Here is a 25,580-nt window from a genome sequence, read left to right on the forward strand (position 1 = left end):
CCTCTTATTTCCTCTTTCCTTTCAGTGGCTGTGATGTGAATAGTCCCAGACAACCAGGTGCTAATGGAGAAGGGGAGGAAGAGGCCAGAGATGGACAGACCCCCTTGCATTTGGCAGCCTCTTGGGGACTAGAAGAGACGGTGCAGTGTCTTCTGGAGTTTGGTGCCAATGTAAATGCACAGGTATATAGAATTTCTCTTTTCCAGGGAGGTGGTTACCTCAGAATTAGAAAAATTTCCTCCTATGGCAAGGCACCTGCAGACTCTCCAGTCCCAGGTCTGCTTTACCATGCGTGGGACTAAAGTGCATACAGACGAAGTGATTTGCTCCATCTCTTATAGCCTGCCTAGTAATATTAATGATTCCAGGTTAAGATTTCTCTTTTATGTGCCTGTTGTCCTTACTACAACATGAGGAAGATTTCTTTTACTATTTTCCCCCTTCGTTATAGATTTCAATTGTGAGTTTATTTTAGTCCCAAGCTGAATACTGTGGTTAGGAAAATGTTCCAGGGTTCACTTGACACCCCTGAGCTATGTTCCTTGATGCTTTTTGATGTTCTAGCCTATGAAGATTTATGTATGAGCCACGTAGCCAGGTAAAGAGTGGTATAATTTAGAGCTCAGGTTAACTGCAGATCTTCTAAAACAAATGTGTTTTTGCTGAGCCCACTGTCACCATGGATTTGCTGGGCATGGATAATAGGGAGCAGCTTCCAGGTATTGCTGTGGTTTGGCCTCTTTGATATCAAATACAAGGCGGTAGTATTGATTCTCATAACTGGAATTTAAAAGTTTTCCCCCTTCATATTTTTCCTGAGTTTTGTCTTTCAATTGGACATTGAATCTTTGCCTTGTCCCCACAGGATGCAGAAGGAAGAACACCTGTCCATGTGGCCATCAGCAACCAACACAGTGTCATCATTCAGTTGTTGATTTCTCACCCTAGTATCCACTTAAATGTACGAGACAGACAAGGGCTGACCCCCTTTGCCTGCGCCATGACTTATAAGAACAACAAGGCAGCGGAGGCCATTCTCAAACGAGAGTCTGGGGCCGCTGAGCAGGTAAATGACCAGCACCTGACACTCTCCACATTGCCCTGAGCACAACTTAGCCTGTTATGTGGAGACTAAAAGATGTCAGCAACTAAGCAGGTCTCTTATGTGACATGTGTTGAAATCATGCTCCCCTTTCTTGAAGTTTGGTCATTAAGATGTCCTATCAGTGTTGGATGGGCTTGTATGACAGCCACCTGATAGTGTCACGTTTAGATTGGAACAGGAGATTGCTAGGTCTGTAATTCTGTGATTTGAAAACTAAGTTTATATTTTGCTTTGCTTGGTTATTTATTTGCCCTAGTCATGAATGTCTTGAAAAGATTTAAATTAAAATTGCGGAGCCTGTGTCATGATGTTAAGCAACTTTGTTTAGAGGAATTAAGTCATTATCATTTGTCTTAACTGACTAAGTGACCTTGTTCTTTATCAGTTGCTAAATCTGTATAGTGATTTGTTGATCTGCAACAACAGATTGGGTGGGAAATGACAGCAACAACTGATCTGAAGTAGAAGCTTGGCAGGTACTAAGTCAGTCTTACAGAACCTTACTTGGATCCTTGAATCTCCAGCTAGCACTTAGAATACTGCCAAGATCTATGAATAGCCATTTATGAAGGCAAAAGGGAAGCTTGGTATTTCAGGCTTCTGTATATCACCTTTCTTCAATATTTGTATAAGAAATATGTAGGTGTTAACCTATACTTGCTCAGATAAAGTAAAGCATTTATGAATAGAGATAAAATCATCTCACCTTTCTTCTCCATTTAGTATGGAACTGGTACTATTGATCAAAGTTCTTTGAAGAGGATTGCTTGTTTTACCAGCACGTGCTGTGTTTGTATGTGAGGGAGAAGTGGTAGTAGGGTATGTGTGCCGTTTCGGTGTCTCTTACTTCTAACTGGCCACTCGTACTATTCACAGCTCTTCAACTACATTATACTGTGTGGCTTGATCTGAGCAAGCTCTTGTCTGCTTGACTTCAGTGGAACAAAGCCCGGGACATGCAGTTGGCTGCCTCCCTCATTGGGTATTATCCTGTAGTTCCGTAAAAGAGGAAGTTTTCTGAAACCAGGAACCCTTTGTTTGACTGCTCAGGGGTCAGGCTGGTGTTCGCATGCTGGTGCTTGTTTTAGCCAAAGCAAAGAGCTTCCCAAAGCTGGTCTCCACATTTTCCTCTCTCTGAACACGATAATAAGCTGGCGCTTTCCTTTCCCTGTCCAGCTCCTGCTATAGGAGGACAGGTTTGAACTATTATAGTAGCTCCTTCCCCTGACCACATGGATGTGACAATGCACACGTGGTCACATGCACAAATATGTAGAGTGGGTCTGGTCTGTGTGTGTGTGCTCACGTGCACAGGGGGCATTATTTAGTATTGGTTCTTGGGAGGATCTCGCCAATGGTCAGCGTGGCCCACAGGAGTTGAGGAGATATTTTGGCAAGGGAGCCTACTAATATTTTGGTCCCCACTCATTGCCTTAGGTGGATAACAAGGGCCGGAATTTTCTTCACGTGGCAGTTCAGAACTCTGATATTGAAAGCGTCCTATTTCTGATCAGTGTCCAGGCTAATGTGAATTCCAGAGTCCAGGATGCTTCCAAGTTGACACCTTTACACCTAGCTGTCCAAGCGGGCTCAGAGATTATTGTCCGCAATTTGGTAAGTGACGCATAAACATTTGATTGCATCTAATGTGTATAAGGCAGAATTTCTTACCACAGGTATTTGCCAGCTATTGTGAAAGGCCAGTGGGCAGCACGTCTGAGTGCCCAATAGGCTGCACGGGCAGCAGAGCTGGAGGGGGGCCACAAGGGAGAGCAAGCTTTAGCTGGCAGAGGCAGGGTGGAGGGGCTGTCAGGGAAGGGATGCGTTTCAGAGCTTCTGTAGTCTGCCTGTTTTGTTTCAGGCATTCAACTCTGCTTTCAGCTGGGCCGACTCTCTTAATGCTCAGAACTCTCCAGAGAATATGTACCAATAAATTGATTTGTTTTAAAAACAAAAAACAAACAAAAAAACACCTTCCAGAGGAGGGGAGCAGATGTAGCTCAAGTGGTTGAGCGCCTGCTTTCCATGTACAAGGTCCCAGATTCGATCCCCAGTACCTCCTAAAAAAAAACAAATGAAGAAACCAACTCTCATTACGGAGCAGTTATAGCTCAGAAGTAAAGAGCCTGCTTCCCATGTATGAGGTTCTGGGTTCAATCTCTGGTACCTCGTTAAAAAAAAAAAAAAAAAAAACTCCAGAGGGGTCCAGGAGAGAGTATTCACTTTCATTTTTCCTTTGAACAGATTATGTTTATCTGAAGAATACTATTCTCTATTTTTGTTTACAGATGAATTATAAGCTTTGTATGTATTTATGTATATATGTTTGTATCCTTAATGTCTAAATAACTATCAGTGAACCAACACAGAGGATTGGTGTATTAACCACTGTGCAGCAGTGTGATAAAATGTAATGTAAGCACTAAATTCTGCTTTGACTTTGTAGGTAAGAGATGATTTTAAACACTTTCAAGTATACAATTCATTGGTATTAATTATATTCACAATGTGATGCCACTACCATCTCTATCATCTATTAAACCAAAACTTTTTCCTCATCCCAAACACTCTACATCCACTAAGCATTAACTTCCCATTCCCAGCCCCACCCCCAACCTATCCTCCTACTCTGGTAGCCTATAAACTACTTTCTGTCTCTCTGAATTTGCATATTCTAAGTATTTCATGTAAGTGAAATCATACAATATTTGTCCATTTTTGTCTGACTTATTTCACTCAACATGATGTTCATCCATGTTGTATGTATCAACTTTACTCCTTTTTTACAGCTGAATAATATTCTATTTTATGCAGTTACCACATTTTGTTATCCATTCATCTGTTGTTGGACACTTGGGTTGCTTCCATCTTTTGACTATTGTATTCACAATAGTGAATGTTGCAATGAACATTGGTGTAACAAATACCTGTTTGAATTCCTGCTTCCAGTTCTTTTGGTTATGTATTCGAAATGGGATTGCCAGGTCATTTGGTAATGCTATACTTAACTATCTGAGGAACCACCAAATGTTTTCCACAGTGAATCTACAATTTTACACTCCTACCAACAATATAAGAGGGTTATTGTTTCTCCACATTTTCATCATCTGTTTCTTTTTTTTTGAATTAATAGCCATCCTAGTGGGTATGAAGTGGTATCTCATTGTGATTTGGGCTTGCATTTATGTAGTGGCCACCGATGTTGAAATTTTTTCATGTGCTTATTAGCCATTTGTATATCTTATTTGAAAAAAATGTCTTTAAGACCTTTGCCCATCTTTTAAATTGGTTTGTTTTTTGTTGTTGACTTGTAGAATCCTTTATATATTCTGGATATTAAACCCTTATCCAATATATGATTTCCAAATATTTCTCCCATTCCTTAGGTTGTCTTTTCACTTTCATGATATTTTTCTTTTTTTTCAAAGATTTATTCATTCCCCTCTGCCCCACCCTATTGTTTGTGCTTGCTATCTGCTCTCTGTGTCTGTTCGTTGTATGCGTGTCTTCTTTTTTATAGGAAGCACCAGGAACCAAACCTGGGGCCTCCCATGTGGGAGGGAAATGCCCAACAGCCTAAGCTACCTCCACTCCACAAAATGTGTCTCTCATTTTGTTTCCTCATTGTAACAGTTTGATATGGTTATGAATTCCAAAAATAGATATTGGATTATGTTTGTAATCTGATCTGTACCTGGGCATGATTAAGTTATGATTAGGGCTTTGAGGCCAGTTGAGTCCCTACCCCTAGGTCGGTGGGGACTCACAGATAAAAGGCATGGCAAAGGACAGAGTTGAGGGTTTTTGATGTTGGAGTTTTATGCTGAAGCTTTAAGCTGGAGCCCTGGGAAGTAAGCTCACAGAGGAAAGAGAAGCAAGTCTCAGAAAGAGAGAAATGCTGAGCCTAGGAAGAAGCAAACCCTGGGAAGAGAGAAACTGTGAACCCAGAGAGAAGCAAGACCCTGGAAGGGAGGAACCCAGGAAGCCCAAACCCTCACAGACGTCAGCAGCCATCTTACTCCAACATGTGAAAATAGACTTTGGTGAGGGAAGTAACTTATGCTTTATGACCTGGTATCTGTAAGCTCCTACCCCAAATAAATAACCTTTATAAAAACCAACTAATTTCTGGTATTTGCATCAGCACCCCTTTGGCTGACTAATCCACTCGTTGTGTCTCTTTGTTACATCATCTTGTTGCATCAGTTCACCACACCTGCCTGTCGCATCAGCTCGCTGTCTTGCTTGTCTTCTTTAAGAGGCACCAGGAGGGAAGCGGACTTGGCCCAGTGGTTAGGGCGTCCACCTACCACATGGGAGGTCTGCGGTTCAAACCCTGGGCCTCCTTGACCCATGTGGAGCTGGCCCATGCACAGTGGTGATGGGCGCAAGGAGTGCCCTGCCATGCAGGGGTGCCCCCGCATAGGGGAACCCCACGTGCAAGGAGTGGGCCCAGTAAGGAGAGCCGCCCAGCACCAAAGGAAGTTCTGCCTGCCCAGGAGTGGCGCCACACACACGGAGAGCTGACACACAAGATGATGCAACAAAAAGAAACACAGATTCCCTTGCCGCTGACAACAACAGAAGAGGACAAAGAAGAACACACAGCAAATGGACACAGAGAACAGACAACTGGGGGGTGGGGGGAAGGAGAGAGAAATAAAATAAATCTTTAAAAAAAAAAAAAGAGGCACCAGGAACCAAACTGGGACCTCCCATGTGGTAGGCAGGCACCCAAATGCTTGAGCTATGTCCCCTTACCTCATGATACTCTTTTGAAGTAACAGGACTGGGGATTGAAACCAGAACCTTGTATGTAGGATGTGGGTGCTCAACCACTGAGCCACACTGGCTCCCCTGATTTGGTGTTTTCATTTGTTTGCTTATTGTTTGCTCTTTCGTTTTAGGAGGAACTGGGGATTGAAGTTGGGACCTCCCATGTGGGAAGCAGGTGCTCAACTACTTGAGCCACATCCGCTCCCCCATGATCGTCTCTATTTTTTTTATCTCTCCCTCTCTACCCCCCCAGATGTCTGCTCTTTGTGTCCATTGGCTGTGTACTCTTCTCTGTTCGCTTCTATTCTTGTCAGCGGCCCAGGAATCTGTGTCTCTTTTTTGTTGTGTTATCTTGCTGCATCAGCTCTCTGTGTGTGCAGTGCCACTCCTGGGCAGGCTGCACTTTCTTTCGCACTGGGCAGCTCTCCTTACGGGGCGCAGTCCTTGCACGTGGGGCTCCCCTATGCCGGGGACACCCCTGCGTGGCGCAGCACTCCTTGTGCACATCAGTGCTGTGCATGGGCCAGCTCCACACGAGTCAAGAAGGTCCTGGGTTTGAACTATGGATCTCCCATGTGGTAGACAGACACTCTATCCATTGAGCCAATTCTGCTTCCCATCATAGTCTCTTTTGATGTACAAAAGCTTTTAATTTTAATGAAGTCCAGTTTACGTATTTTTCCTTTTGTTGTTTGTACTTTTGGTATAAAGTCTAAGAAAATCCTAAAGATATTTCCCTAAGATATTTCCTTAGATATTGCTTCTAATAGTTTCATAGTTTTAGTTCTTATATTTAGGTTGTTGATCCATATTTTTTTAATGGATCCATATGCAGTTAATTTATGTAAATAGTGTGAGGTAGGGGGTCCTTAGTCATTTTACAGTTGAAATTACAACCAGAAAGAATGTTCTTTTTCCAAGTTTATTTATTACCTTGACAGTAGTATAGCTGGGACTTTAACCATTTTATTTGACTCCAAAGATGGTTTTTCTAGTACAACATAATGCAACTCAGGCTGAAGGGAAGGCCTGAGCAAAGATGATGTGACCAGAAAGTGCACGTGCTATGCTTTAAGCAGAAATATTTGGTTGAAATTTAAGTAGAGAGTAGACAGAAATTAGTTTGGAAAGGCAGGTAATGCCAGATTGTGAGGTCTCGTATTTCCAGCCAAGAACTGTGACCTCCTTTATCTTTTAGGCAGTGGGGAAACCATTGAAAGTGTTTCTGCTGAGAATACCCTGGTTCAGAGCTGATGGCCACTGGTGCCTCCTGTCAGCCCCAGGTGCACACTGCAGAACTGGGCACTGGGGGGGCACCTGACTAGCCTTGATATCTTGGCATTTTTGTTTTTGAAAAATACTTTTTAGAAAAACTTTTATGACTATATGTGATCGACTGTGAGAGCATTTTAAAGAAGATACTTTGGGGGTGGAATATAAGGGCGTGGGACAGGGCCACCAGCAAAGAGGCCTGGGTGAGGCAGTGGCTAGAAAATGATAGAGGAGGTGGATCAGGTGGACGCAAGGGATAGCGGCAGGCCTCGAAATAGGGAATCAGGCTGCATGTCCATGGATCTGTCTGCCACCCTGACAGTGCAGGGCAGTTTGAGGGTCCTGGCCCTTTCCCCGAGGTAATGTGCCTGCCTTAGTAATGCCTGACCTCAGGGGTGAAAGGGGTCCTGGAAGCATCTGCTCTTCCACACAGTGTCCATGCAGTCCTTGCCCTATGAGTTGGTTCAGCTTAATGTTTGATCTCTTCTCATTTGAAACAGTGCCTTTGCCCACACCCCTCCCCTCACCCAAGTTAACCAACTTTGGGGTTAGCTCTGATCCCCAGAACAGTACTGGTGGCCTTGAATATCCCTCTACAAGAGGGGTTCTTAACCAGGGGAAAGATTTGAGGGGGTCCATGAGCTTGAATTGAAAAGTGAAAAAACAAAACAAAACAAAGCATTATTCTTGTGGGGGTATGATGTATTTATTAAATACCTCTACTTCCTGAGAAGGGGTCCGTGGTTTTCACCTGACTGACAGAGGGGTCCGTGGAACTAAAAAGGTTAAGAACCCCTGCTCTACGATATGTCCTGTCTGGATCTATGTGTGATTTGGTTGAATGCCCAGAGGTTTGGGGAGGCCAGAACTCAGAAGTCAAGGACAGAACGAGAGCAGTTAAGCGATGCCTAGATTCTCATAGAGGCAGGGTTGCCTGCACGTATACACGAGGGGACCAGGGGTGGCCTCAGACCTCATGAGAGGCAGACTGGTTTCTGATGGCGAAGTACAGATTATTTTCTGTGTTAACAGCAACTGTCATTGAAATTGTCAGAAAGCAGATAATGAGTAAACTTCATTCACTAAATGAATAGGCAAGAATTAAATTTAAAGGTCCTACCTGCTTTTGATTCTGTAATTCTTTTTATTTCCCTTCTTTCAAAAATAATTTAAAAACAGTTCATGCTCATTGTGGAAAAACTTAAAGCACAGAAGGATATAAAGCAGAAAGTATCTCCCTTTCACCCTCAACTGTTCTCTGAGTTCGGTGTTTGTGATTTTAAAAACACTTTCAAAGTGTACGTATGTATATATGTATGTATATGTATGTATGTGTGCAAATACATATATATAGATATACAAATATAGATAATCTATATATCCAAATGGTGTCATGCTGTCATACTGTTTTCTAACTTGCTCTTCCCCTCCCCCCTTTTTTTTACTTAATATATCATAGACATTTTTCCATGCTAATACATAAATATTTATCATCTTAATGGTTACTTATTCAATTGTTTGGCTATAATTTTTATAATCAAATCCTTTTTGTAACCAGGTTTTACTGTTACAAGCAGTGGACATCATTACATAATGCAGCGAACACCACTGCAGTCCTGAGCGGTTTTGTTTTATTTTGTTTGTGTATGTGAGCAGTTTTTTATGTACTAAAGTCCTAGAAGTAGAATTTTTGTGTCCAGAGGAAATGGTTAATATTCGGATAGATTATGGCCAGTGTGCCCTGGGGAAAGGTTTTGCTGGCTTACACCTCGCCAGGAGTGTGGCTGAGGTCCTTTGGCTCCCAGGTTTGCCAGCAGAGCAGACCACTGGTCTCTGTGGATGTTAGCAGACAGGCAGGCGAGGCCCTTGTAAGTGGGCCCTTGGTTGTGGTAGAGAGGCTGCTTATGCCAGCAACCTCAACAGCTTCTTGCAGGAGCCAAAGTGAATGAATTAACCAAGCACCGCCAGACTGCCCTCCATCTTGCCGCCCAGCAGGACCTGCCTACCATCTGCTCCGTGCTCCTAGAGAATGGAGTGGATTTTGCTGCTGTGGATGAGAATGGAAATAATGGTAATTCCTGGTCATTCCTCTCTGTCCAGTACTGAGTGCCTGGAGCTACCCTCCTTTCTAGGGTTGTAGCTGTGCTGCACACCCCAGGTCTTCTGTGCCTCAGGGGTCGGCTCTTACAGGAGCACAGCTGACAGAGGAAATGCTCTGAACCGAGCATCCAACCTGCCCCTGACTAGGCTCTGAGCAACCCCCCACCCCAATCTGATTGGTAATCCAGTAACCCTGGAAGCCTCAAGTGGCTTCTTGTGGAAACCATTAAATCTCATCTTTTGAAACAGAAAGCCAAGGATCACAGGGTTGTATGTGTGACTCACTCTCAGGGGGTGGTGAGGACTGGGAAGGAAAAGATTGTTCTGTGTGTGGCCAGTGGTTGCTCTGGCTGCGTCTTGCCTAGAGGGAGGTTGGCGAGGATGAGTAGAAGTCAAGTTTTTCTGCATATGCTCGTGGGCTTGCGCACTAAGAGGATTTTCTCCCCAGCACTTCACCTGGCTGTCATGCACGGTCGGCTCAACAACATCCGGGCCCTCCTGACAGAGTGCACTGTGGATGCTGAAGCCTTTAATCTAAGGTGAGTGTCTAACGAATATTGTTGGGTGCACATCCCGGGCTCGGCGTTACCTGGCCTGCTCTCTGAGCCCCGGGTGAATGCTGCAGAACGGGGTGTTGGGGCACATAAACAGCCTTTGGTGTCCTGGCACTTTGTTTTTGAAAAACACTTTATAGAAAAACTTTTGTGAAATGTTTTATATCCTTTAGATTTATCCACCATCATAGAGGTCAGAAAATCTTATTTTTGTGTATGATGGCCATGGCAAATACATACCTAATTTTTCCAACTTACTTTTTCAGAGGTCAGTCACCACTGCACATTTTGGGACAGTACGGCAAAGAGAATGCAGCAGCCATCTTTGATCTCTTCTTGGAGTGTATGCCTGAGTATCCTCTAGATAAACCAGATGCAGAAGGAAACACGGGTATGTAATAAGGGATTTGTATATCCCATCTTACTTGTGACCCTATGCACATGTTGTTCTTTAAGGCCATTAAGCTAACTGCATTTATGCTGGGCTCTTAGAGCGCCTGTCACAGATCCCTGTCATGAAAGTGGTAGTGTCTAATTTTAGGCATAATCACATCTGAAGTATATCTAGTGCTCCAAAGCCAAACCCATGTCCAAACAGCCCTGTCCACCATTTTTATTGGCCCCATCTTCTTGTCCAGTCAACCAGGGCCCTGCCCAAGCTCCCAGATCCCAACAGGGAGGTAAATATGACCACCTCACAGGGCCTCTGGAGGAAGAGCTGTGCTCCAGTCTGTGTTGACTGGAGCTTTGAGAAAGTGACAAGTGGTGACTTATTATTAAGGGGGATAAATAGGCCTTTCTTATGGTGGTCTTCTAGCAACCCACGTGCACTGTGTTCATTTGTACAGTTTTTGTACAAAAAAAAAAAGCTGTTTTTAAAGAATTTTTGTACTCATTTTCTTATTGAGTACTCAAGCCCATGGGGTAGGCAGTGCACATGCTTCCCACATGGGAGGTCCCAGGTTCGGTTCCTGGTGCTTCCTAAAAACAAAAGAACAAACAACAAGCAAACAAAAGTAGCCAACTCAGGGGAGCCAGTGTGGCTCAGTGGTTGGGTGCTGGCTTCCCACATACAAGGTCCAGGGTTCTATCCAGCTCTTTTTCCACACAGCCCAGGGCTCCCTGAGCGCTTCGCTGCTACCTCACTCCCGTTGCTCCACCCTCAGGCCCGGCAGAACCTCTGTGGCCTTGGCGGGAATGCAGTCACCCAGGGGTATCCTAAACTTTTGTATGAACAAATATTTTATCACCAGTTCTTGGCCTTGGGAAGAATTGTGATATATGAACATGTTTTTAAAGCGAGCTGGTAGAGATGGGCCTGCGCTTCAGAGGAGTCAGCCCCTGAGCATAAGTCCCTGGGCCCAGCATGTACTGCAGTGAGTGCCATTTGCGGGGTGGGTAACCAGGCAGGCAGGATGGAGGGCAGCCTGGCAGACAGGTGCCGTACGTCCAGACTTCTGACTTACACAGACCTGTGAGTTTTCTAACTCTATGCCTGTTTCCTCACTTGATAATAGGAAAAGTAACCCTCATCTTACTGGATTATTTTGAGAATAAAGAATTGAAATAGAGTGTGTGGTAAAGGTAAAGGGGAGCTGCTGTCTGCTGTAATTGTCAGTAGAGAGGACCAGCATGACGGTCTAGCCAGATTGCCTTCTGTCGGGCTTGCACTTGACAGAGAGAGGCTCCAGTGGGCCGGAGAACTTTCTGAGGCATGCTCCCCAGGCAGGTTTTCCCCGCAGTACATTACTCACAGGTCTTTAGATGTAATTACATTGTATGAAAAGAGCTTGGTTCTTCATGGTGAAACTGTTTCATGCTGGAGGAAGGCAGCTGAGACCGCTTGTATTTTTACCTTCAGTGTCTTATCCCTACTTCAGTTCTCTTGGTTTCAGAGCTCCAAAGGGGAGAGTTTGTCTGGCGGGTGGTGACTGAGACTGTCCTGGAGCTGGAGCAGCTCTAGAGGTCTCACCAGAGCCTCAGAGGGCCGCTGTGGGTATGTGGGGACTTTCCTAATGAATGTCTTGCCAGGGGTCTGTCCTGTCCTCTTGTCCTCTCCTCTTGTCCTCTGCCAGCCCTTCAGTGGGGCCAGCCTAGGGCCAGATAGGAAGAAGTCCTGCTGTGATTTTGTTTTCTAGTGCTGCTCCTAGCATACATGAAAGGGAATGCCAACTTGTGCCGCGCCATCGTCCGATCCGGGGCTCGCCTTGGGGTGAATAATAACCAAGGAGTCAACATTTTCAACTATCAGGTTGCTACCAAGCAACTTCTGTTTAGACTGTTAGGTGAGTGGCCTCCTTTTTGCTTTTCAAGGCAAGCCTGGTTACAGTGTTGATTACCCAGATGTATTGGTGATTCTTAAATCTCGTAGTGACTGACCTACTCTAAGACCTGCACCAGTAGTTCTCCAGGCACCATAGAGACTTTTTCTCTGAATGAGATGAAGGGACTTTGAGCAGTAGTGGCAGGGCTGCTGTTAGCAGCCTCTTTGCAGAGTGCTCCACGTTGGCGCCCCTGTCAGTTTCCCATTTCTCCTGAAGCTACCAGAAATCCCCAAGCTCTAGGCAGGTCATCCTTCCCATATCTCCTGGCAGCTTATCAGCACACCCTCCCTCCTTTGCCTGATTCAGTTCTCTACATCCTTCAAAATTGCCTTCTGCTTCAGCCCCCACTGACACTTCCTTCTCTGGGTGCCTTTTGTGGAGAAGGGAGTTTCACTTTTTTTTCATTCAAGCAAGGTTTGTTGTGTTTTTTTTAATCTTTTTTTTTTTAATATACATATATCACACAAAATGTTACATTAAAAAATATAAGAGGTTCCCATACACTCCCACTCTCCACCCCACCCCACTTCTCCCACATCAACAACCTCTTTCGTCAGTGTGGCACATTCATTGCGGCACATTCATTGCATTTGATGAAGCTTCACTCTTGATTTCATATTTACAAGTCTTAACTCCTCCCCATGATGTGGTAGAAATAATCAGAGTGCCTCGAAGGCCTGGCATGACAAAGGGCTCTGTCATTGCAACTCAAGGAAGACAAGAAGCTCAGAAACACCCAGTGGCTGTGTGATCTTGATGTAGCTGACTTGCCCACAGTCACAGAGTTGGTTTGTGGCACAGCCAGCGTGAAAGCCCATTGTTGCAATGGTGACAAGGCTGCTGTTCTGTTCCCCATGCCATGCACTGGGCCAGCCTTTTCAGAGCCCAGAAGACATGCTTGGCTCAGGGCTGGCCTGTAGAATGTGCTCCGTCGTGATGGACTCGTGCCCTGCCTTCCTGCCCCCACGTCGTGAGCTTGGTCTACCTCTGTGTAATGAGCACTGAGAACAGGGCCTGGCATGTACTTAGTGCTTAGTAAACCCTAGCGATGTTTGTTATTATCTATATAGGTAGCTCTCCACTCTTTATTTGTAGGCCAGGCTTCTGGAAACATCCTAAAATATCTAATCCCATGTATATTTAACTCCAACCTGAATGTTTCACAGCTTCCTCAAAAGCAAAGCTGAGCTCATCTGCTCTGGTTCTTTCTTTTATGTCTCTTCTCCACAAACTCAATCACTCCTTCTAGAAACCTGGGAATCACCTTCATCCCCTTCCTATTCCTTCTTTCCCTCTCATACTTTACTTCAATTCAGTCACCAAATCGTCCAGATTCTGCCTCCTCCCTTTCTCTAAACTTGGTCACCTCCTCCCTGTTTCACTTATCATTTGGTCCTTGCCAGCCTCTCGAGCCCTGTGGTTTTTGCCATGCCGCCCCCCACCCCCCACTCCAGCTTTCCTGACTCCATCTGGGTCCTTCACAGACACTGTGAGGTTTTTCCTACCTTGAATATCATTTCTGTCTTACCCAGTCTGCTTGGCAAACACTGATTCTCCATCTTCTCCTCTGCAGCATTCCCTGACCCAGCTAGAATATAATGCTCCTTCATCCTTCATGTCACCCTGCGATGTGTTGCATTATTTATTCCCCAGCTACCTTTTAAGCTCTGGGCCATGAATTGGTCTCTTCCTGCCTGTGTTACAGATATGCTGTCCAAGGAACCTCCGTGGTGTGACGGCTCCAACTGTTATGAGTGCACTGCCAAGTTTGGAGTCACAACTCGCAAACATCACTGGTAAGACCTCTGCCTCACTTTTCAGAGAGGCGAGAGAACTTCTGCTCACGTTATTGCCTTCACTCTTTTCCGTGATAAGCCATGAAGTGGCCAGAGCTCCCTGAACTGAGAGTGCACTCTCCTGGGCAGAACTTCACCGAACAGAGGGAGGAGATGCCTAGGTCTTGCGCACACCCAAGAAGCTTACTGAGAAAGCATACCATGGGCTGAGGCAGGGGCGCTCGGCGTGGCTTTCCTGCTGAGTGCCAAGGACCCACAGATCCGTCTTCCCCAGTCTCCTGGCTTGTAGCTCTACCGAGGACTAAGGTGGTGTTCCCATTAAAACGAGAGCGTTTGTTCTAGTGCTAGTGCTGAGTTGCTCCTGATTGCTAAAGAAGAGTCAGCTTCAGTATCATTCTAACTTAATTATTGAGCTGAATTTTGTTTTCATAGACTAAAAGATACACATGAATTGGTATAACTTGACTGGCAAGTGGCAGGGTTGACCACAGGGTCCTAGCCATGGGTGGCCTTCCCTGGTCTGCCGAGGGCACTCTGGGTGTCATGGGAATTCTCACCAGACCAGGAAACAGTCTGCTCTCTAGCACCCATCTCACTCACGCCTCTTTTTTTTTTTTTTTTTTTTTTTTGCTTCCACAGTCGTCACTGCGGACGTCTTCTCTGCCATAAATGCTCGACCAAGGAGATTCCTATTATAAAGTTTGATCTGAACAAGCCTGTGCGAGTTTGCAACATTTGCTTTGACGTCTTGACTCTGGGTGGGGTCTCCTAGTGCGCACCTTGGAGGGTCCAGGCCATGGCCCTGGTCACCTCCCCAGCAACTGCTCTGCTTACCAGCCTTCCCCACCCAGAGCAGGAGCTGGGGATCATCTTCCTGCGGCAACAGACTGGGACAGTTAAGGACCACGGTGTGACAGATCCCATTTCAAGTGATTCTGTATGATTGTCAGTGTGTCAGACTGATTGACTTCACTAGATGTCTCGCTAATTGGATCGGACTACGTAACATCAGTGGTAAATGTGATAGGAATTAGATCCCTTTCTGCTAGCAGCATATGAGAATACTTCTAAAACCATTTTCCCTTCCAGTAGCTTAGTGTCCCTCTCAGAGAATTCATTAAGTCTTCCTGCGTGGACAGAGTCACTAGTCCTGAGTAGGACAGAGTCCTGAGTAGGAAGCTGGCATCTGGCTGCTCAATGAGAGCTGGCTTTACCCTCGGGTAAATCCAGCTGTGGATTTTTCTTCACAGCATTTTCCTAAAGATAATAGGATCCTCTTGCCCTGAAGACTTTTTTTTTTTAAGCTAGCTGAATTTTTAGTGAGCTACTACCCCTTTAGAAAAGGTGAAATCTTTCTAAACAAGGTTCAAAGATGAGAGCTGAAAAATCGTGGCCTTAACAGCTGAAAGCTTTACCAGTGTTGGTGCTCCCAAGGTGTCAGGAGCATAGTTTGGCAGCTCACCACCTCCTCAGCAGTGTCTCATCCTCTCCTCTTGCTGTGTCCTGTCTATGGAGTCCTTAGTCACTCTGCCACTAGAGTGCACTGGAGGGAATGCACTTTTATTGTGCCGCACTTTTTATATAGCTGTGATATTGGTGATTCCAATTTGAAAACACATTCAAAAATACCCTCACACATCCTTGCATCAGTGATTCTAAAGATCAGCTTTGACTGGACCTCAGCTCACACTAAGTCTTAAAGAAAAAGCTCCTGCAGAATGTCATTCAGAGCAAGACATCACACAGGCCATGTAATGAGTAGGGAAACCGACGAGGCTTGGGCTGCAGGGACATCTCCAACCTAAGACCGGCAGGCCCTGTCTCTTTAACAATGAATGCCTCTTGCTGAAGCCTCCCCTCGTAATGGTATGAGCGTTGTTGATCCCAGACCTCAGCTCTGTGTAGTGTGCCCTGCCCCATAAGAACCAACAGCCAGGCGCTGGCCGAGAGTGTGCTGACCCTGTTTTGTAAGGCTCTGGCTTGTATGCTGAACGAGGTCCCCTGAGCTGGTTGGGCCTTAGTTGCTGCTGGTACACATTAATCCTGCGGTGTTAAACTTTTAAAGGTTTGGCCAGTTTTGTTTTTTTTTTAATGCACATTTAAAGAGAAACTTCTACCACTGCTTAAAAAACAAAAAAGCAAAACTCTGAGATGATGAACAGTATGTGTTATAAAGTTATACTCAGAGATTAAGTCTCGATCATACATACTGATTTTTTTCAGACATTTTATAACCACTACATTTTTTTTGCATTAATGAAGTAGGGATGTCTGTGTAAAAGGGACTAAATATTTTTTAAACAGCCTGTTTTTTTGTTTGTTCATTTCCTTTTTAGATAGTGTGTGTCCCATGTTGCTGTAGGTTTCTACATCCTATCGCCTAAATATGTGTGTAAAATGAGCTGATAGATGAGTGCTACTTTTTTTTAAAAAAAAAATTGTGATTTATAAGATATATAAGCTTTCTATGTTAATATGAGCTTGTGCACAATATTTAAAGGAAAAAAATTAGAATTCCCCCATTCCCCAAAGTCTGTGACATATTTCATATAGAATTTTTATAGAATAACTTAACTAGTATCAGCAGACATTAACCATGTGAGGCACATGGTCAGTTTCTATTTTCTGTTGCCTGAGACAGGCCATGGTGAAGTAGGGCTTAATTAGGGACTTGATTCTTTAACTGGAAAGTAAGATAATTATGCTCAGATATGAATCGAGAGGGTCAGTAGATTTATACTTGTTATGTTACCATTTCTGGTAGAGATGGGAAGATGAGAATTCAGTCAGGGATGAGGCTGATTGTCTTGCCCTTGCCCTACCACACTAATTTCAGTCACAGTCTTGCCTATAATTGCACAAAAAAATCTTAAGATCATGTCTGAAATATGTTGAGTCAAGCTTCTGCTTTTTTCGGAGTCCAGGAACAGTGACCAGCCATGGACTGGGGAACATTTTGTGAGTTGTTCATTGGCCTTGGTGCATTCTTATAGACAGGGAAAACAGTCTTTCCACATCCTTAGGAAGTCTCCCTGAGCACACTGATGCTCCCTGGGCTGAGCTCAAGAGGCTCCTAAATGGTGGCTGCCCTGGTGGGACGAGACATCCTCTGAGACCCCTTTGTGCTCTCCAAGCTATCAGGTCTTGACTACAAAACTGCCAAGCCGTTTTTTGTTAAATTTTAACCAGTAGCTTGAATACTTATAGCAAAAACCTAATTTTATTCATTCAGAAAGTTGCCAGTTATGAGTAGAACAGGTAGAATAAACTTTACTATAATTTGCTGCATCAGTCAACATTGTTATGCTAAATTAGCTTTTTAACTGCCTCTTGCTCATCACCAGATTTATTATACAATGTTGTTTTTGTTTTTTGTAGGGTTTTTTTTGAGGTACTAGAGTCAGGGATTGAACCTGAGAACCTTGTATGTGGGAAGCCGACACTCAACCACTGAGCCACATCGGCTTCCCTGAGTTGGTTTTGTTTGTTTGCTTGTTGTTTGTTTTTATTTTTAGGAGGCACTGGGGATTGAACCCCAGACCTCCCAGGTGAGAAGCAGGCGCTCAACTGCTCAAGCCACATCCACTCGCCTACAATGTATTCTTAAGAGAGTAAGGTACAAACCATGTGCTGTATACAAATCGAATGGCTTAAACTAACTTGCTATGATTCTCTAACACAGGAATTTCCCACAAACTATTAAGTGCCTACACTTAGGACATCTTAACTTTCAGTTATCTTTTTAGTGGTTTCTCACCGAATGATGTATGAGAACTGTTCCATTAGAGGTTTTTGCCTATGCACTGTCAACCCCAATTGCCAATTTAGTCGAGGCTGGATTAGACTGCTCGGTTCACTTGCCATATTCCCTCCAGGAGTGGGATCCATGGGACCTGTAGTCCTCTACCTCAGAGCCCTGAGTCACTCGTGCCCACCCCGTTCAGCCTCTTCACTCTTCTCCCTGAATGGGTCCCTGCATGGAGCTCGTCGTGCGTGTGGGCTCACCACTCTTCCTGATTCCTGTTCCATTCCTGTTGTCCCGAATATTACGATGCTCATCTCATCCCTAGGCGTGGAGTGGAGGGCGAGTCTCAGGTGGGCAGGAGGAGCCTGGATCTCCATCAAGATTTCTTTTATCTGGAGAAAAAGGAAAAACACTTTTGAAGAACTATGTAATGATTAGATCTAGAAGGCAAAAGAACTACCAAGTTGACAGTAACACGAACAAGTAAATGTAAAGCTTCCATGAGAAACACACTTGGATCTTACAGGTCGAGACTGTGAAGGAGCTTGGGAACAAGAAACTTCCAGGGCCTGGGATTGTTTCCCACAGGACAGGCCCCAGCAGAACTAGGAATGGGGTTGGAAACCTGAAGCACCAAAGCTCCCTACCTCCAGCCCCGCTCCCGGGGAGAGGAGCAACCAGAAGGGAGCAACTCTCTGAAGGGACTTGAAAGCTACCTTCTCACGTTATGGAAGTAATTTTGTGAACTGATTATTTGACAAGATAGTAACTTGTCTTTAATACATTCTTATTAAATTTCCAGATGTTATAGATGCCTTAAAGACTTTCTTAGGGAGATCATTGCCTATACAATTCCTTTTTTTGTGTGGCATAATTAATATATTAACTTGTTATAACTGACAACCTTGGTTTTCTATAGCCAGGGAGTCTTCAGTGGGCAGACTGCTGCGACTTACTGATGTGCCCTTGTCAGGCAGCGGTGTAGAGCTGGCGGTTCGGCAACATGCCTAACCGGGCACGCCGTGTGCTGCAGCGCACGAGGAAGGGCAGGCAGGCAGAGACTGCAGGCGCACATTCGGGCTCATCCCTGCGGCCTCCCAGCCATGCAGGGTGTGCTCAGTGTGGGATGACGGCATCGTGTGGGACCATGGCGCTTCTCAGCATTGTTTCTTTGGAGTCCATGTAATGGAATGTATTTTTCAAATATTGATATTTGCATTTTCTGTAACAATTCCTTATAATAAAATGAGGTAAAATTGTGCATTTAAAGGGGAAACTTTAATAAGACACTTGTAGTTATTTCCAGTGCAGAAGTATCAGTAAGCTTTAAAAACAAGCAAGCCAAAAAAACCTCCTGACGTGAATAAATTTCCTTAACAATTACCCTCTAGAAAAGTTTGAATCCCAGCATTTTTTGGAAACACACAGTTTACAGCCATCAAGACGTAGCTATTTTAGACATAATGACAAGTGCCTGGATTTACTGTGCTCTTGGCCCAGACTTCAGTTCAAGGCAAAGTGCTGTGATCGCTGCTGCAGTCTCCGTTACCTGACCCACTGGAGCTCCCCAGATGACCCTGGAAATTCCCTCTCAGACTCCACGATTTAGGAGCAACGCAAGAGGCTCCACCGTGGTGAACTATGTGCTGGCCGAGGTTTGAAGGGAGGCCTGGCACTCATGAGAGTGCTAATGAAGGTTTAGGGGCTTGCAGATTAAAATCTAGTGAGCTAAAGCCCTGTACAAATCATCCAACCCAGTAGCCCACCTGGCCCTCCCACTTTCCTGAATCTGAGGTATCCTCTTTCTTTACCTGTCCTCCATTTTGCCTACCCTACTTCAGACCAGCTGTCATGATAATATATTCTCCTGTGACTATTCTTTCAAGTAATAGGCATTAAGTGCTTCCACATAACTGCCCCAGGTAATCCTGCCAGCCTCCTTTGAGGCACACAGTACTCACCCACTCCCTCACTGGTCATGCATAATGGGGCATTGCAAACAAGAACCAGGCACACACCAACTTTCACACATTTCTGCCCACCAGGGGTGAGACCCAGTTTTCTGCTTTGTCATTGATTAGCTGACAATATTGGGCAAGTTTCATCATTTTTGTTTCTTAGTTTCCCCATCTTAAAAATGGATGTGACCCTGGTCCTCCTAGCTCCCAGGGTCCCCTCTGGTGAGGCTGATGGGAGCACTGTCTCCTGCCTGCTTGAAGGTACCTGGGCGTTCTGGCAGTAGGAAGTGCTCTCATGGGTGGGGCTTCAGCCTGGTGTAGTCCTCAGAGGGGCTCCATCAGATTCCTGACAGCCCCACCCTGTCATGGGCCGAGATTTCAGATCAGTCTCCGCGTGAAACAGCTCCCTTTGTTTTGTAGTCATGCAGTGGCTGGTTGTAGCCAAAAAATCTCAAGACTGAGTTGAGTTCTCGGTGACTCCGTTAGGGAGGAACTGCCTTCCTTCTCCAGGGACCACCTGTACTGGAGAGAGGAGAGGCATTTCTCCAGTAACTACCAGTTTCTAGTGGCTGAGTCTTTCAGATCGTGAAAACGACAACCTATTCTTGCTGAATCCTTTTATGATTGACCTATTGCCCTGATGTGAGGTGACTTTTTATCATAAGTGGGTGACTTTCGAAGAGAAAATGATTCTCGTTAAGCACTGAGCAGGCTCCTGAGGCTAGTTGAGTTTATCCTGGAGCTTGGGTTCAAGGTTCTTGCACCAGAGGGCAGCACCTTCTAGCTTCCTCCAAAGGCTGGCTGCACCTTTTTCAGTCTGTTTTTGGAATATCTCTGGACCTGGCCCTCACGCTATCCCTGCACTCCTGACCCAAGAATGAACTCTGGGTGCTCTAACCAGGGCTTTTCCTGCCATCCTGTAAACTTGAGGTCAAGAGCCTCCTTGGTCCCCCTTCCCTGTCCCCAACATGATGCCTGGCACATAGTAGGTGCTGGTAAATATTCATAAAATGACTAAAAGAAGAGCCACAGCAGTGGCTAAAACTAGTCGGGGAGCGGATGTGGCTCAAGCAGCTGGGCGCCCGCCCAGTGCCTCCCTAAAGAAGACAAGCAGGAAAACAGATGTGGTTCAAGGGATTGGGCTCCCATCTACCATATGGGAGGTCCAAGGTTTGATTCCTGGGGCTGCCTGGTGAAATGCAAGCTGGCCCATGCAGCATGCTGGCCTGCACAGAGCTGGTGTGGCAAGATGATGCAACAAAAGACACAGGAGAGACAATAAGAGGTGCAGCAGACCAGGGAGCTGAGGTGGTGCAAGAGATTGAACATCTCTCCCCCACTCGAAGGTCCCAGGATTGGTTCCCGGTGCCACCTAAAGAGAAGACAAGCAGACAGAGAAGAACACAGAGAGCAGACAGCAAGTGCAAAACAATGAAGAGGGGGAAAAAAAAAATGAGCAGACAAGTGGAAAGAAGGAGTAGAGACAATATGCAAACAATGAGCAGGCAGAGGGAGCCATAGGGGAGGGGGTATAAATACCCTTAAAAAGTTAAAAACAAAACTATTTCTCAGCCTGAAGCACTGCTTTCCATTAACAGAGAAGCCTCAAGCACCAAGCTCAAGCTGTCTGGAACTCAGAACAAGGTCTTAATTTTCGCTCTTTTCTGCCTGCTCCTGCTCCAGGGAGAGCAGAGACCTACAGAAATACAGAGGAGTGAAACTAACTCTGAAACAGGAATCAGGACCCCTGCGTTCTAGGCTCAGCCCCATTGCTTTGTGATCCCAGCAAGTCCCTTGAGTTCTTTGAGCCTTGGTTGCTGCTTCTCTAAAATAGATCTGTGCACTTAGCACATTCTAGGCACTGTAGACTGGAGGACAAAGCTGAGTAACCCTGGGTCCCTTTTAAGGAGTCTGCAGTCCAGATCTAAGAGAGGTTGATGAAGAAATTCTTTGGTCCACTGTGATTTGTTATTGTAGGAGTTGGCACAGGGTGCTGTAGGAACCTAGGGAAAGGACACCTAAATCCAACTGCTGGGCCAGTGGTGAATGAAGGCTCCAAAGAGGTACTGACTAAGGAAGAAGTATCACCCAGTCAGAAAGAACAGCTTCTGTGAAGGCATGTGGGCATTATGCAGTGAGATGGAGGCTGGGAGAGGAGGGTGCCGGTGGGAGAGAAACTAACAGGAGATGGACCACAGAAGTGCCACGTGTGCCAAGCTGCCGAAGAATTAGCACTTGATCCTTGCACTGTGGGGAGCCATCATCATCAAAAAGGATGACTCCAGCAGCAGTGTGGGGGATGGATTGGAGGGGCTGCGATTCCTGCAGTAATCCCAGGGAGAAATGACAGCCTAAACCAGAGGAGGAATACTCGGAATAGATAGGAGGGGATGAGAGAGAATTAAGAATCACCAGGACCTGGAGCCTGGTTGAGGAGAGGGGAGAAGGAGAGAAAGGCATTGCAAATGATTGCTAGGCGTCTCTGGTGATGTGACTGGGTGTGGGTGGAGGTGCCGTCCCCTGGGGGAGCTGGAACATGGAGTTGGAGGTGCTTAGAGAACTGCTCAGGAAAGTTGTCTGGGGCATCAATCCTATTTGGCAGCTGAAGTTAAGAGGGAAGAGCCATGGGAAGGGGTTCCCGAAGGAGAGGAGGCATTTAAGGAGACAGAGAAGGAATGGCCACAGGGAAAAAAAGGGAAATCAGGAAAAACCCAAGGGACAGTTTCTTAGTGTACTTCAATGGTCAACAGCTCAAAATGTGACAAATAAGAATTCAAAGTAATAAATTACAAATGAAAACAAAGAGTTCAATGTGACTGTGGGATTTGCCACTGCAGAATTTATCCTGCTGTTGAGAGTAGAGCAGGGTGAAGCCCAGTGACTGTTGTCCAGCAAATGGGGGGAGGGGGGAACAAAGACTGAATGTCAGCAGCTTCCTCACAAGCTTGGCTGTGACAGGAACTAGAAATGGTAGCTTCAGAGGAACGCAGGGTTGCGGGAGAGTGCTTTATTTATGATGTGAAGGAATTGAGCCTGTTTACTGCATAATTGGGGGTGGGCCAGAAGGCAGGGAGAGGTTAAAGATCCAGGAAGTGCGGGCGAGGAAGGTCCCAGGGTGGCAAAAGGAGTCAAGAGCCAGAGCTCACACAAGGGTGGTGAGCCATGAGGCTGGCAGTGAAGGGGAGACAACCTCCATTTTCTAGCCATTGAACTGGAAAGTTCTGTGGTAGGATTAATGATGGAGAAAAAAAGGAGAATAGAATAGTAATAATTAGAAGTTGTGGGGATTAGGAAGGGGAGTTGAGGTGAAGCCTCAGATGAGAAACTATGTAATAGCAGTCTCGTTTCCTTATCTGTAAAATAGGAGCACTGCTCGCCCCCCATCTACACAGATTAAGAACCCAGGAGGGGGAAGTGGACTTGGCCCAGTGGTTAGGGCGTGCGTCTACCACATGGGAGGTCCGCGGTTCAAACCCCAGGCCTCCTTGACCCATGTGCAGCTGGCCCATGCACAGTGCTGATGCGCGCAAGGAGTGCCCTGCCACGCAGGGGTGTCCCTCGTGTAGGGGAGCCCCATGCGCAAGGAGTGCGCCCCGTAAGGAGAGCCGCCCAGTGCAACAGAAAGTGCAGCCTGCCCAGGAATGGTGCCTCCCACACGGAGAGCTGACACAGCAAGATGAGGCAACAAAAAGAGACACAGACTCCCGTGCTGCTGATAAGGACAGAAGCTGTCACAGAAGAACACACAGCGAATGGACACAGAAAGCAGACAACTGGGGGGTGGGGGTGGGGGTGGGGGGGAGGGGAGGGGAAGGGGAGAGAAATAAAAAAAAATAAATCTTAAAAAAAAAATAAAGAATCCAGGAGGTAAGGGGTATGAAGTATCTTTGTCAAATGATTACAGATGTACAGATTGCAGTGGTCCAGCTCCAGTCAATTCAGCATATCTTTTGCTTGCAAATGCAAGCTTGCCTAGTGGTAGAGGTCTTAGAAGAAAAGTCATAAAAATCCAGGGTCACCAGTTCAGCCAGTGGGGAACCTGGGACAGAATATGTTGAACTGTTTGATTTATATGACTTCTTGGGCTGTGTCTGCATGATTCTACTCAGCGGTAAGGGGACTGTGTCACCTTTTTTGCTAGTGCCCTGACAGGGTTGGGAGACGCTGAATTACAGCAGAGCTCAGGGCTCCTGGCAGTTGATCCAGGCCACCCAGGAACCCATGGAAATGAAGCTTTTGGAGTCCAGAGCTCTTTCGTTTGTTTGTCCAGTTATTGACAATGGGTTTAAAGGAAGGTGGCAAGTGGATCTAGAGGAACAGTGGCAAAAACAGATGGGCCAGTACCAGGCAAGCTGCCCAGCTCTGGCCTGCCACCAGCGTGGTGAGCACATGATGAGGCACAACGTGGCCAGAGTCTTCCCAGGCCCTCCTGTTTCATGTCAAGAGCCATCCTAGGGTGCATGGGGGTCAAGGGCCTCCTAGGGCTCTGGGCAGGGCTCACTGCATGTGTTTCAAGAAATAAGGGCAGCAGCTTAGAGTGGCAAGGAGCACGTGATGGCTAGGGGTGGGCAGCCTGCGTACTCCCCCAAGCTGGGGTGGTCCAAGTCCCCTCGATTCCTGTGTGTAGGATTGTCCGGCGACTGGTCACTAGGGGGGCCGGATGTTCTCACACACACGCAGCGGGGCTCCTTGGCACCTGGCTTATACAGCTTCCTGGGTACACCAATCCAGTCTCGGCTCACGCCTCCGCTAAGGAAAGAAGGAAAGAGGACTTCTTAAAAACACGAACTCATGCGTCTGTTGGGGAAGGGGAGAGGAGGAAGCAGTGAGCTAAGACGTATGAAAAGGAGACACCATTCCATTTCCCATCCTGGTGTTTTCCCGAGGCGGCAGACTGCAGTGTTCAAGCCCTGCGCCCTCACGCTGTCTCCACACTGCCTCCAGCATCTCCTGCTCAGTACCACTGCCCCTTTCTCCAGGCCAAGAGCAGAGTCCACGTTTCTGTCACTGCTCCCGGGGTCCCCGCCCTGCCCCTTCCCTGGAGGCCACGCCATTCCTGCATTCGTGGCAGGCAGCGGTAGGGTTTCCCCACCAGCCTGTGGGCTTCTCAGAAGCAGTGTCCACATCTAAGTCGCATCTCCCTTCCCCACTCCATCTCAGCCCAGGGCTGAATGTTGATCTTAGGGTATGAGGCACTTGAGTGGAAGTGGACACCTGAGGAAACAACCCATTTGGGGCCCATCTGGCCTTGGCCATAAAGGTCAGCCTTCCTGGGAAGGCGCTTCACATAGGGGGTAGTTGCAGCTGCTCTGGCCCCGCACAGGTCCACTCCTTGATGTCCCCACACTCCAGGACATGGATGGAGGTCAGGTCTGGCCCAACATAGCCTGAGCAACCTCCTGGGCAGAGGGAGCAGAACTCACCCAGGGTACTGGGTCCATTCTCCAGTGCTCTCACAGCCCTTGCAAAAGGAAAATGAGTGTCTTGATATTGATGTCCCAATGCCTGGGACCAATATCCCTTGCTGTCAGAGAAACTCTGTCACCCTCTGAGAAATCATCCCACTTGTAGCTTTCCCACTGACAAAGCTGTCGGGGTGCTGAAGTGCCCTCTTCCATCCCCCATCTATCCCATCATCAGTGGTCCTTACTCCACACCGGGCTTTGAGCTGAATGACACCTGACCCCTGCCTTCGGGGATCATTTCTAATGGAGGCTACACATGTAGGTAGAAGACACCAAATCAGGCTGAGGCACAGGGATAGGGCCCCTAACGTCATCATGGGTGAGTCTGGAAGGGCTTTGTGGGGAAGGCAGAGCATAAGCAACTCAGTCCTGAAAGCAAGGGCTGTGGGGGAGAGAGAGGCAGGTTCTCCACGGAGCTAAGTCATGCATCTGGAAGCACACAGGCCTCCTGGCTCTGCCTCAGGAGGAACAGTGCTCTCTCTGAC

The 25,580-nt window shown here is 46.4% G+C and overlaps 2 protein-coding genes across 8 annotated transcripts in view; one reads left to right on the top strand and one right to left on the bottom strand.

The window, feature by feature from the left end:
- The window catches only part of ANKFY1 (ankyrin repeat and FYVE domain containing 1), a 110,644-nt gene extending 91,703 nt beyond the window's left edge, over positions 1–18,941 (top strand). For all 5 annotated transcript variants that reach the window (XM_071210393.1, XM_071210391.1, XM_004476989.4 and 2 more), the window contains 9 exons: positions 26–182; positions 866–1,066; positions 2,543–2,719; positions 9,077–9,224; positions 9,702–9,792; positions 10,074–10,198; positions 11,946–12,092; positions 13,837–13,927; positions 14,567–18,941. In XM_071210393.1, coding sequence (XP_071066494.1) covers positions 26–182; positions 866–1,066; positions 2,543–2,719; positions 9,077–9,224; positions 9,702–9,792; positions 10,074–10,198; positions 11,946–12,092; positions 13,837–13,927; positions 14,567–14,699 — 1,270 coding nt within the window. In that variant the 3' untranslated portion in view covers positions 14,700–18,941. The remainder of the gene's footprint in view (positions 1–25; positions 183–865; positions 1,067–2,542; positions 2,720–9,076; positions 9,225–9,701; positions 9,793–10,073; positions 10,199–11,945; positions 12,093–13,836; positions 13,928–14,566) is intronic.
- The window catches only part of CYB5D2 (cytochrome b5 domain containing 2), a 30,187-nt gene continuing 21,735 nt past the window's right edge, over positions 17,129–25,580 (bottom strand). For 2 of the 3 annotated variants that reach the window (XM_004476986.4, XM_004476987.4), the window contains one exon: positions 24,033–24,379. In XM_004476986.4, coding sequence (XP_004477043.1) covers positions 24,163–24,379 — 217 coding nt within the window. In that variant the 3' untranslated portion in view covers positions 24,033–24,162. Of the gene's footprint in view, positions 18,065–18,628; positions 18,842–19,895; positions 20,148–24,032; positions 24,380–25,580 lie in introns of those variants that run through there. The other variant, XR_011646808.1, reaches the window with a different exon arrangement.

Source organism: Dasypus novemcinctus, chromosome 21 (assembly GCF_030445035.2).
Source record: "Dasypus novemcinctus isolate mDasNov1 chromosome 21, mDasNov1.1.hap2, whole genome shotgun sequence".
In the NCBI taxonomy this organism is placed as follows: domain Eukaryota; kingdom Metazoa; phylum Chordata; class Mammalia; order Cingulata; family Dasypodidae; genus Dasypus; species Dasypus novemcinctus.